This window comes from Heloderma suspectum, chromosome 4, assembly GCF_057233095.1.
Source record: "Heloderma suspectum isolate Gila_16-S chromosome 4, 16-S_ref, whole genome shotgun sequence".
Lineage (NCBI taxonomy): Eukaryota > Metazoa > Chordata > Lepidosauria > Squamata > Helodermatidae > Heloderma > Heloderma suspectum.
In genome coordinates, this window is record NC_139461.1 from 185,181,424 (window position 1) to 185,192,714 (window position 11,291).

Sequence of the window (11,291 nt, forward strand, 5' to 3'; positions counted from 1 at the left end):
TCAGTTCGGCTCCGCTTGACTCTCCACTGTTCTCCTCCAGAGCTAAAGTATAAATGGCAAGCTCAGTGAGGTCTTTCTTTTTTGTCCCTCCCCCCCAGTGCCTCTCCCCTTCCTGTACCACTTGCCCTGCTTCCCTTCCCTTCACACACACACACACACACACACACACACTAGACCATGAAGGGGGTGGGGTGGGGCCTTCCTGCATTGCCATCAGCACCTCCACGCCAGGTTTAGGCCTGTTTTGCCAGGATGAGTCAACAGGAATGGGGCCCTTTATTTAGGTCACTCCCTGCTGCCAGCCTCCAAGACTCCCTTTTGTGTCCCAAAGTCCTCTCAGCTATGGCCTAAACCAGGGATGGCAAATGTGTGGCCCTCCAGAGATTGGAGGGATCAGCATCCTTCACCGTTGACTATGCTGGCTAAGGCTGATGGAAGTTGCAGTCCAACAACATCTGGAGGGCCACATGTTCCCCATTCCTGGTCTAACCCCTGACACACCAGGTTGGGAAATAGAGACAGGAACATTGGTTAGAGCCCTCCATCCTTTGACTGCCACTCACTGCTGTTTTGGCCAGATTAGTGAGGGGTGATGATGAGTTTTTGGTATTTTCAGTTTTGCAAGATCAAGTTGATCTGCCAGCTTCAGAGGAAAGGCAGTATTTGCAATTGAAACATTTGTTGGTATTTAGATTCAGTCCTGCTGCTTTTACTGCTTCGAAGTCTCCTTCGCTACTGGAAATACTTATTGAAGCTGATCAGATGTATCGAACTACAATTCATGTTTATAAACATTTATTATCAATGAATAAATATTGACACAAGTGGTTTACAGCAGGAATGGAACAGGGAATTGGAATGACCTATTTTGCTTAATCAATGGACTGCCATTTTGGCATCTGTATCAGACATTTCAATGGATCTTCGGTTATGCCTTATCAGCAAAAGCTCTTGTTTGGGGTCTATTGGACGCCACAATGGCTTTTTATTAAAGGCTTGTCAAATTCGGCTAATTGTCGGAGGTGTAATACAGTCAATGCTTCTTTTATTCATATGTTTTGGAAATGCCCAATGGCCGCCTCTTTGGGAAAGGAAGTTATTGTACGGATAAATTCTGTATTGGAAATCTCTTTAATATTTACTGATATAAATGTGCTTTTAAATTACTTACCTGCTTCTTGAAACTAACATATGGTCAGCATAAATGATAAATGGCTTCTAAAGAGCTTTCTCTTGTTGAAAAAAGTATGCAGAATATCAAGTAATCTTCAGTTACTGTTTTACATTGGGTTGCACAACAAATAAATGTCTTTTGCCCGCCAACCTCTGTCTCATAAAATGTACTGTCAGAAAGCTTATGACCCATTCTGACTACTGTCAGAGCAATTTCTGGAAAAGGTGAGGTAGCTAAAAAAAACAACCCTCTTCGACCCATCTTGAGTTACCTTTGCATTCAGGATACACAACTGGTTTTCCATCACACTGGATTACAAAAGCAGATTGGGAAGGATTTGTGGCAAGGGCATATCCCGATTTACAGGTAAGGTTAACAGAATCACCACGTTGTACATACATATCCTGAGATCCTTTCTCATCTGGCCTCCCTTTCACCTTTATCTTTTGGTTTTCTAGTTCAGCCAGTGAGATATGACAGGGCTCTGTGATAAAAAGAAAAGAAAAGAAAAGAAAAGAAGTTCTCTCTTAATGATGGTACCCTATAGCCTTCTCATATTCATTGCATTGCCATACTGGAAAACTGAAGATGAGTTCACATGACTGCTGTAAACAATTGTTAAGAGTTGCTCAAACCATATTTGTTTTAAATTCTGACATATTTTTAAACAAATTCTCAGCAACTCACCAAATTATACTTTTCAAGATTCCTTGACGTAGGCCATGACTGTTAAAGTGGTATAAAAGCAATATAAGTGGACAGAGTAAATAGGGCCTGAAAGTTACATCGCTGAGGGAATAATAATACTAAGCATTCATAAGTATCACCTCTAGCCCACAACACCTCTGGGGAAACTTACCAGAGATTGCATGTCAGTAATGCAATCCCTCCCCCCACTCTACTTATACACATACACACACACACACCCCATTCATGCACACAGCCACATATCATTCATACCATACATTAGATAGACAGATGACTGATAGATCAATGGATACACAGATAGATACACACACACACACACACACACACACACACACACAGGCAGCACAGGGAGAATATCACAGAAAGGGGAGGTTTAATCCCCACCCCCTGGTGTTATTTCATTTCATTTATAATCTTTCTATACCATCCCATAGCTGAAGCTCTCTGGGCTGTTCACACACACACACAAAAATTAAATTAAAATACATTACAGAACCATTATATGGTTTAAATGATATAAAACAATTTATATAATGATATAGAACAAATAGCACACACAACAACATATATCTAAAACAATTTAAAACACTCAGCCAGAGACAATCAAAGGGACATCTTATATGCTGCCAAATGTCTGAGAGAAGAGGGTAGTTTTAACCTGGCGCCAGATGGGCCTTATCCGGGAGATTATTCCATAAATGGGGGGCCACCACTGAGAAGGCCCTCTGAGAATATTTCCCTGCTGCCACTGCCACTTAGCTCTTTCCCAATCACAAAATGCAGTGAGCTGGTGCAATCTCTTCCTGGATCACCAGCACACTTGGAATACTTTCATTGCACGGAGAAAGGGCAACCCTTTTCTCAGTACACAGAGAGGAATCCAAGTGATCCAGGAAGAGATAGCTTTCTTCCTTGATTGCCAGGTTGCTGCTTTTCTTCTCCCCTTTTCCAAGGGACAAATTGGGGTATCCAGCTGGAAAAGAGGATGGGGCTCCTACAACTTTCACAGTTGTGTAGAAGAGGGAATTTCAGCAGGTGTAGCTTGTCATGTAAGCAACACTTGCTAAAATTTCCTTTTCCACCCAGCCATTAAAGGTGCAGGAGCCCTGTCCTCTTTTTTTTATCTGGCTACCCCAGGGGACCTGCCAGAGCAGCTCTCTCTTCACCAGAGCTGCAGCTGCAAAAAGAGAGACTCTCCTTCTGGAACCATCAATTCAAGGCATTCCAGGTGCCTTGAGACACTGGCTCAGGCTTCCCTCACTCCAGGCCCTTCCTTTTGGGAAAAAGGTGAGTGAAGGTGAGTGAAGGTGAGTGAAGGTGAGTGAAGGCAGCCTTCAGGAACCACTGCTTCAATCAAGGGCCTTCTGCTTTCTTGACACAGAATCTCCCAATAAATCAGGCTTCCAGTCTTATATCTATCACAAGCTTAGGCACACATGCGACACCATGACAGAACAGTGATATCATCCTGGCCCAAAAGAGCTGTAAAGAAAAGAGAAGAGAAGAGCTAATTATTGCAATTAATTATTGAATGAAAAGTCTTGACATCAATCCCTATATAAGCCAAAATCAACAACAAAAAAGTTATTTTGAAGTTAAAAGCACCAGAAAGCAATTCATTTGTTCCAGTGGTATTTTAGGTGAGTACCACTCATTTTGTTCTTACCTAGGCAAACAGGCACTTTTGTCCATTCTCCATTGTCGCAAAAAGCTCTGTTATATCCTTCCAGGGCATAATACTTTTGGCATGTGAACTCTACTGAAGATCCAGATGTGTACTGCTTCTGATTTAAAGTAATTATGTCCCCGTTGTCAACAGTGGGTGGACGGCTACAGTTTTTCCCTCTTTCTAATAAGTAATGAAGTAATAGGAAGCAATAACACTGATTACTTTAGATATGTCATGAAAATATTAGTATATACAACTTACTAGCCCAAAATATTTAGCTGTAACCTCAGACTGGGAATGCATTGGAACCTAGCTAGTTCAGTCTAGCTGAACCCAGATGCTTATTTGTATGGTTAAACAAGACTCTAATATCTTTTATTTTTAGATTATTTGCCCATTGGCAATGGTTACCACATCATTTAGTTACTGCAGGAACCATGAAGATATAGCTAATATTTAGTATGTTTACATCCAACTGAGCAGCAAAGGAGGCCTCCATTTGAGAGCAGGCTTTCACAAGGTCATCACTTGCTAAATTAAGAACCGCCGGTGAAAACTAAATGCAGATATAATGCAGATAATGGGTTACATGTGGTGGAACTCCACAAACTGGATCTCCTAGGATGGAAGGAGGGAGCTGATTTTTGCCAATCCCCCCTTTGAAGATCTCTATGGCCCCAAAATCTGTTCTAGAGGATTGGAGGAGTCTCCAGAACAGTCTAGGAGGTAGTTCTGGGGGCTGCTGGGGGAAGGAGGAATGGCAAAAAGATCACTACACCAACCCCTTCCTCCAGTGGGGAGTTTCCACAGGTTCCCCGTTTCCTCTGCAAACGGAAGGAGCCCTTCTGTTTGCAAGAGGACTGGTCTGGATCCTACCCTTTGTCATTTTTCACTCTGTTGGTTTTCACAGCATGTTCATGCAAATGTTCATTCCCATGTCAGGAATATTTGAACTCTCAAATAAAATATATATTTCCTATGGAACAGGAATTTCCTCACATGAGAAAAGTAATATGCTGGCAAACTAATCACCATCTTTGTACATTACTCCAGAAAACTTATGCCGATAAACACTGGAATGATGTTGGCCTAGTCCTGTTCTGAAATTGTCAAATGGTTCAGCAACTCATTTTAAAAAGATATTGGCACCCATGTTATTTCTGATGTACACCCCAATCCACATTCTAGTCATGTATAAATGCTTCTTTACAAACAAACAAAAAAGAAAACGGTTGCTGGATCAGGGTGCTACTAGTCTACCCAAATTGGCAATACGGTTGTTGCAATTTATCTGAACTAAACGTATACAATATTGAAATACAGGCCATTAATACTGGAGAAGTCCTCTGTGTTAACAACCTGTATTTAAATAATGTATAACATCAACACTCATGACTATATAGCATTAGTACTTCACTTACTATGTTCTAGAACAACAGAGCAGAGGGCCAAAAAAGACATTAATGTAGAAATGTTGCTGGCATTTTTATTCTAGAGTAGGTGCACGGGGCCCATTCTGGACTGGAACCTTAGTATGAGGGGGAGTAAGGGACCTTTAACCCTTCCCCAAACTCCACTGTAGGCCTGATCCAGATTGGGGGCATACCTGTAATTTCTATTGCAAAATAGTGATCCATTTGCTTTATGGATCTATTAGCTCTTTTCCCTGAAATGGAGAAGGAATAGCCACTTGGAGTTTAGCAGCAGTACTGCACCCACCACATTATTCAACTAGTGACTGCGGTCATATGAATCCCGCCATGCTGCTTCTCCATATCATGATATTTTTATCAAGCACAGGCAGGATTCATCAATGGGAGAAAAGCAAGCAAAGCATGGGGTAGGAAAGCTAATCCATCCCCCATGAGGAGATCAGGAATATTAGAGCAAGATAGGACTTGTTCTGTGGATTGATTGTTTAAGAGGGTTAGATACTTCAAAAACAGTTGAGGAAGGGATGCCGCAGGTTCAGTGAATATTAACCGAAGACTTTGTCAGAATGGAAAGCGCATTAACCTGAGATACATGATGGCAGATCCACGTGCCCATCAACACACTTCCTGACTGAAGGCATCAAGAGGACATATCCTTCCCTGCACAGGACTTTCAGTGCATTGTTATGCTGAATCACGTGTGAGCGTCTTATGCCAGGAGACAAAAGCAGGTGTTTGGCATCCAGCTGCTCCTTTGTGATAATGCAGGGTGCTAATAGGAGGAAAAGAAGTCAGGTATTTGTACTGAAGTTAGTCTAGCCTCTTTTTTACAGCTTACAGACACTCTGGAAGGTTACAGACAGTCCAGCCTTCACCACATTAGTGGGGAAAAATGACTACATCAAGGAACTTATTGGGCCAAATCCAACCGGGCGCTTCTGCCCCCACCAATTCTCTTACGCCCCGCCCATCGTGTTGCACAAGAGGCCCCCACTGCTTGTACAATGCCAATTTAGCACTTCTGGGGCAACTCTTATTTCTAGAGGGAAGCAGGTTGGTGGAGCTCACATAAGGGAGCTTTGCTGACCCATCTCCTTCCAGATTAAGCATTTCTGCTCATTTCAAGACTTCCTTTAGGAAGTGTTAAATCTCCCTTGCATAGGTGGTGGGTCCCACTTACACAACGGAATTAGTGGGACCCACCACTTGCAGAAAGGAATCAGCAGGGTGGAAAAGAATTGGTGGGGGTGTAAATGCCCCATTGGATTCTGCCCATTGGGGTGAAAGTATAATACTCAGACACGTCATTTAGTTATTTAAAATATTGAGTACAGGGCAACTGTTATTCCTCATTCATAAGAAATATGCTGAATTCCACTGATAATTCATTTTCATTTTCATTCATTTTCATTTCTTAGAAAAATAATTCCAGCCAACTATATCTATATTGGCAGAAGCTCCATTTCTCTCATACCTCGTTACCCATAAGCCAGCCTCGCCTGAACATAACCAATTTGCACATATTGTTTTTCCTGGATTTTGCAGACATGGACATTGGTGGTGCTTCTATAAATGTGCAAAGGGGAAACTTCCTGTCAAGGCCCAGTGACCAGAGAAAGAAAGGAAATACGCCTTTCTCTACCCGTCTTCCAAAGTCTTCAACAACTGCCTCTGCCCCAAACAGTTAGCTTATTTTGTAGCTCTAGATCTGTTAGACATGTGACTGCCAGATTATCAATTTCAGCTCCAAAGCATCAAAATTCTCCATTTTTGCTGAGATATCTTGTGCGATGTGTGGGTGGTGTGGGATACTCTAACCTCCTCCTCTTCCCCCTTCCTCTTTCACTCACAGTAGCACAATAAGTTGCCCTGATAACTTCTTTGAAGGCCAGGGTATAAATCTTAATAATGAAATAATGAAGATACATCAGTGCAAGAGTTTCTTGGAGGATCATGGCTGCCCTATCTCTTAGCAATTTCATATTCCAGGTATACCCATCTTCTGTCACACCTCATCTAGTTTAAAAAGTTGCAGATTTCCCCTTTCTCTGGTTTCTTGCAAATAAGCTCTTCAGTCTTGCTCACTTCCCTTCCTAACCAGTCTAGGACAGCCAGTGGCGAGCAGCCTGCAATTTGGCTAAATGAATGGAGAGAGAAGCTGTGCCAGGTATAGACATATGATTCAAACCCTCCATTGTATTGTCATCCACCCTTTCTTGGGGCAACATCAGGAGAACACAGAAAACCACTTCTCTCCAGCTGTTTTTCCCACTAGAGAAAAGATCTCATCCCTTGTATGGAGAGAGCCTTGATTGTCATTCATATCTGAACATTGCAGGTGCCTGGTAACCTGATGTCCAGATTGCCTGACTTTATAACATGTGTGAAGTAAAAGTACCAAATGCCCTCAAATTCTGCAGTGTGTGAAGCAACCTTCATAAGCTATCCTATCCTAAATATTGTCCATTAATCCTCCCATGAGTTGACCTGTTAGTTTCTTACACCAGAAGCTGGCAGGATGGGTTAAACCAGCCTTCCCCAGCCTGGTGCCCTCCAGATGTGTTGGACTCATAAGGCTCAGATGTTTCATAAGGCAATACAGGACCTGTGGGTTATCTGGCAACTGTAGACAGATGTGATCACCAGCCTGAGATATTTGATCCCTTGACCTTTCAAATGTTTTACATTGGGACAAAAAATCCCAACTTCAAGTATAACCTGATGGGATCTGAGCTAGTGATGACTGACCAAGAAAGAGATCTGGGGGTTGTGGTAGACAGCTTGATGAAAATGTCACCCCTGTGTGCAACCGCTGTAAAAAAAAAAAAAAAAGCATACTCCATGTTAGGCATAATTAGAAAAGGAATTGAGAATAAAATGGCCAATATCATACTGCCTTTATACAAACCTATGATGCAACCACACTTAGAATACTGTGTATGGTTCTGATCACCATATCTAAAAAAAAAGATATTGTGGAGCTGTAAAAAGTGCAGAGAAGGGCAACTAAAATGATCAAGGGCCTGGAGCATCTCCCCTGTGAGAGAAGGTTACAACAGCTGGGTTTGTTTAGCTTGGAAAAAAGGAAGGTAAGGGGAGACGTGATAGAGGTGTTCAGAATTATGCATGGTGTGAAGAATGTGGATAGGGAGACATTTTTCTCCCTCTCTCACAGTACTAGAACCCGGGGTCATCCCATTAAGCTGATTGGTGAGGGATTCAGGACAGAAAAAAAGAAGTACTTCTTCACACAGCACATAGCTAAACTGTGGAATTTACTACCACAGGTGATGTGGTGACAGCCACCAATTTGGATGGTTTTAAAAGGTGGTTAGAAAATTCCTGGAGGAAACAGCTATCAATGGCTACTAGTCCTGATGGCTATGTGCTACCTCCAGTACATAGCCATCATAGCCATGCAATGAGCCTATGTACACCAGTTGCTGGGGAACATTGGTGGGAAGGTGCTGTTGTGCTCATGTCCTGCTTGTGGGTTCCTGGTCGACAGCTGGTTGGCCACTGTGTGAACGGAATGCTCAACTAGATGGACCCTTGGTCTGATCCAGCATGGCTCTTCTTATGTTTTTATGTTACAAGGTGACCTCAAATTTTGCACTGTGAAGCAATCTTTATAAGCTATCTTAGACATTATCCATTATTATTTTAAACTTGCAGTCAGCAGGGAAAAGAAAATATGCCATCATACCCAAACACTTTGGTGGAGCTGTCCAATTTTGTCCTTTGCATGTAATCCATTCAGATCCCTCCAAGACGTATCCAGGGCTACATTTGTATATTACTCTGTCACCTTCTCGATATTTGGCTCTCTTACCATTAACATCCTCTACAAAATCAACTTCAGGTGGCCCTTCACACACTAGAATGATATTAAGCATCAACATTATGTATAATAAATATATAATAAATGACTAAAGCTATAATTTTCATAATATAATTGCATTTCCAGGATTACTTTTTTATTATTTGGTAAGATCATTACTTTTTACACAGATTTTATCAGTATGTTTTGTTGACATTAGTGGTTCCTTTTTAATGTACTTTATATTGCTCTTGTTGTATATAGGGATGGACCAATTAGTCTATTTTGGGTCCATGTATGTTCACCTCTGTTCAGTCATAAGACTGTCATGCCCATTTTCAGCAATTAAAAACAAACAAACATGAACATTCTCATTTAAATTGTTCGCATCTCCTCCTAAAATATGCATTTTTGTACACATTTTTGAGCCGCAAAACAAAATCACAATATTTGAAGAAATGCACAAACCAAAAGATAATTGTGTTCTTTTTGGTGTATTAGTCCAGGAAAATCAAATAAGGTCAGTTTTCTTAAAAATGTAGACCGAACTAAATTCTCCAAGAACCTTTGTCACACATCTGTTTTTATTTCCTTTGCTAATTGCATAAGAGGGCCCCTGAACCTCCTGACTAGAATTGCTTAGATAAATGGGAGCACAGAGTGATACTCTGGTGTCTTCTAGTTTCAGCAGCTATCTCTCTGAGCAGTATTTTGGCTGTGGCTGGAAACATTAGGATTTTGTTAAGAACTGAACATGGAACATGATTGTCTTCTCCATAACCGTGTGGAGCCAGTGTGATATAGCAGTTAGAGTGTTGGACTGGAACTTGGAAGATCTGGGTTCTAGTCCCCACTCAGCCATAATGAAACTCACTCAGTAACTTTTGGCCAGTCACTGCCTCTCAAGCTAACGTACCTCACAAAGTTGTTGTGAGGATAAAATGGAGAGGAGGAGGATCATGTAAGCCACCTTGGTTTCCTTGGAGGAAAAAAGGTGGGATATAAAATAACGATGAGTGTGTGTGTGTGTGTGTGTGTATATATATACACACACACATATGATGTGTATGTTCCTATTGGTATGTTTTGCACAGTTTTGTAGTATGTAAAAACCCTGCTAAACCTGTTTCACCAGAAGCAAAATGGGGATACATTAAATGAGCAGTTACAGCCTGGCAATATTTTTCCCCATTATGCTACTTTCAACTCTATTAAGAATCATTGTGTGTCTCCAAATATGGGACTTCTGTTGAATATGGAAAGCAGCCAGTGACAAAACAGTAACTGATTTTATCTGATTCTTCAAATTAAGTTTAAGGAGTCACTCTGATCTATGAAGGTATAGTCTCTTTAAACAGATATAACCTGCAATAAGCCATATGAGAAAGAGCAGGAGAGAAATCTGAAATAATTCTTTCTAATAGCAAACTCAGGTGTTGAGTGCTGAAAGGACTGGAACTAAAATAGGACCACAGAGAAATGAGATGGCAGTATAAGTATTCTCAGGTGAACTCCAAGATATGCAAAAACAAAAAGCAAGACAACCCAAAACATTTTATTTTAATGGAGGCAACCCTACCCAAAACACAACCAAATAAGGGCTGAGCATGCTCAGGAACTCCAGGAACTCCAAAATTGAATATTGTCAGTTATTTGGGAAATACTTTTTCTGATACAAATCTGAATAAATATAACATCTTATTATCTGAATGACTCACCTTTCTTAGAAGTACAACAGGTCCATAGAAGCAATGGAACAATACATGGCAGCCAGTTCATCTCAATATTTTGAAATTCAACGAATAATGGAAATCAAAACTGCCAAGACCTTCCTTCCTTTCTGGTGCCACCCTGCAACTTGATGCTGCAGTTAATTGTTTCCTGCAATGGTGGAAAAGCACAGTATTTGGTGGTTGCACAATCTGGGAGGCAGACAAAGGACTGCAATATTTTTTTTTCTGTAGAAATGTTCTGTGGTTCTGCAGCACATTTCTTCTAACAAAATGCTGTCAGATCAGCAACACTCCATTGTTGATGGGGGGAACAGCTCTATTTTTAGTCACTCTGAGCCGAGTTTGACATGATGTCACAGCCCTCTCAACCTCAGTGATCAGATACAATCAATATAAGTGAGGCAAGAAACTAGCTGATATAAGTAAGGGAAGAAAAACAAGGCTTGAAATGCAAGGAGTATTACTGGCTATATGGACCAAAAGAAATACTGAGTGAATATAAGAAACACCCAATGCTCCCACTTTATAGTGCTTAATATCCTTATTTATATTATCTTTAGATTTTGTGTTTCATTTTTGAAATTATATCAGCCAGAGATATATGTAAGGAACAGAAATGAGTTAGCATTATTTCAGGAACTAAATAAGGAGAGAGTTTAAGGCAGTGATATTCTTACTCTCTTATCCGCTGAAAGAAAGAATGGCCACTGTATGGAAACAGCTGACTTTCCTTCTGATATGTCTCACTGAAACT

The 11,291-nt window shown here is 41.0% G+C and overlaps 1 protein-coding gene across 1 annotated transcript in view; it reads right to left on the reverse strand.

The window, feature by feature from the left end:
- LOC146347838 (complement factor H-like) overlaps positions 1-10,682 on the reverse strand; it is an 81,428-nt gene extending 70,746 nt beyond the window's left edge. Inside the window, exons 1-5 of the mRNA XM_084851625.1 lie at positions 10,523-10,682; positions 8,691-8,861; positions 5,568-5,756; positions 3,549-3,731; positions 1,446-1,658 (exon numbers count right to left, since the gene is read on the reverse strand). Coding sequence (XP_084707751.1) covers positions 1,446-1,658; positions 3,549-3,731; positions 5,568-5,756; positions 8,691-8,861; positions 10,523-10,583 — 817 coding nt within the window. The 5' untranslated portion in view covers positions 10,584-10,682. The remainder of the gene's footprint in view (positions 1-1,445; positions 1,659-3,548; positions 3,732-5,567; positions 5,757-8,690; positions 8,862-10,522) is intronic.
- Between the last annotated feature and the right edge of the window lie 609 nt (positions 10,683-11,291).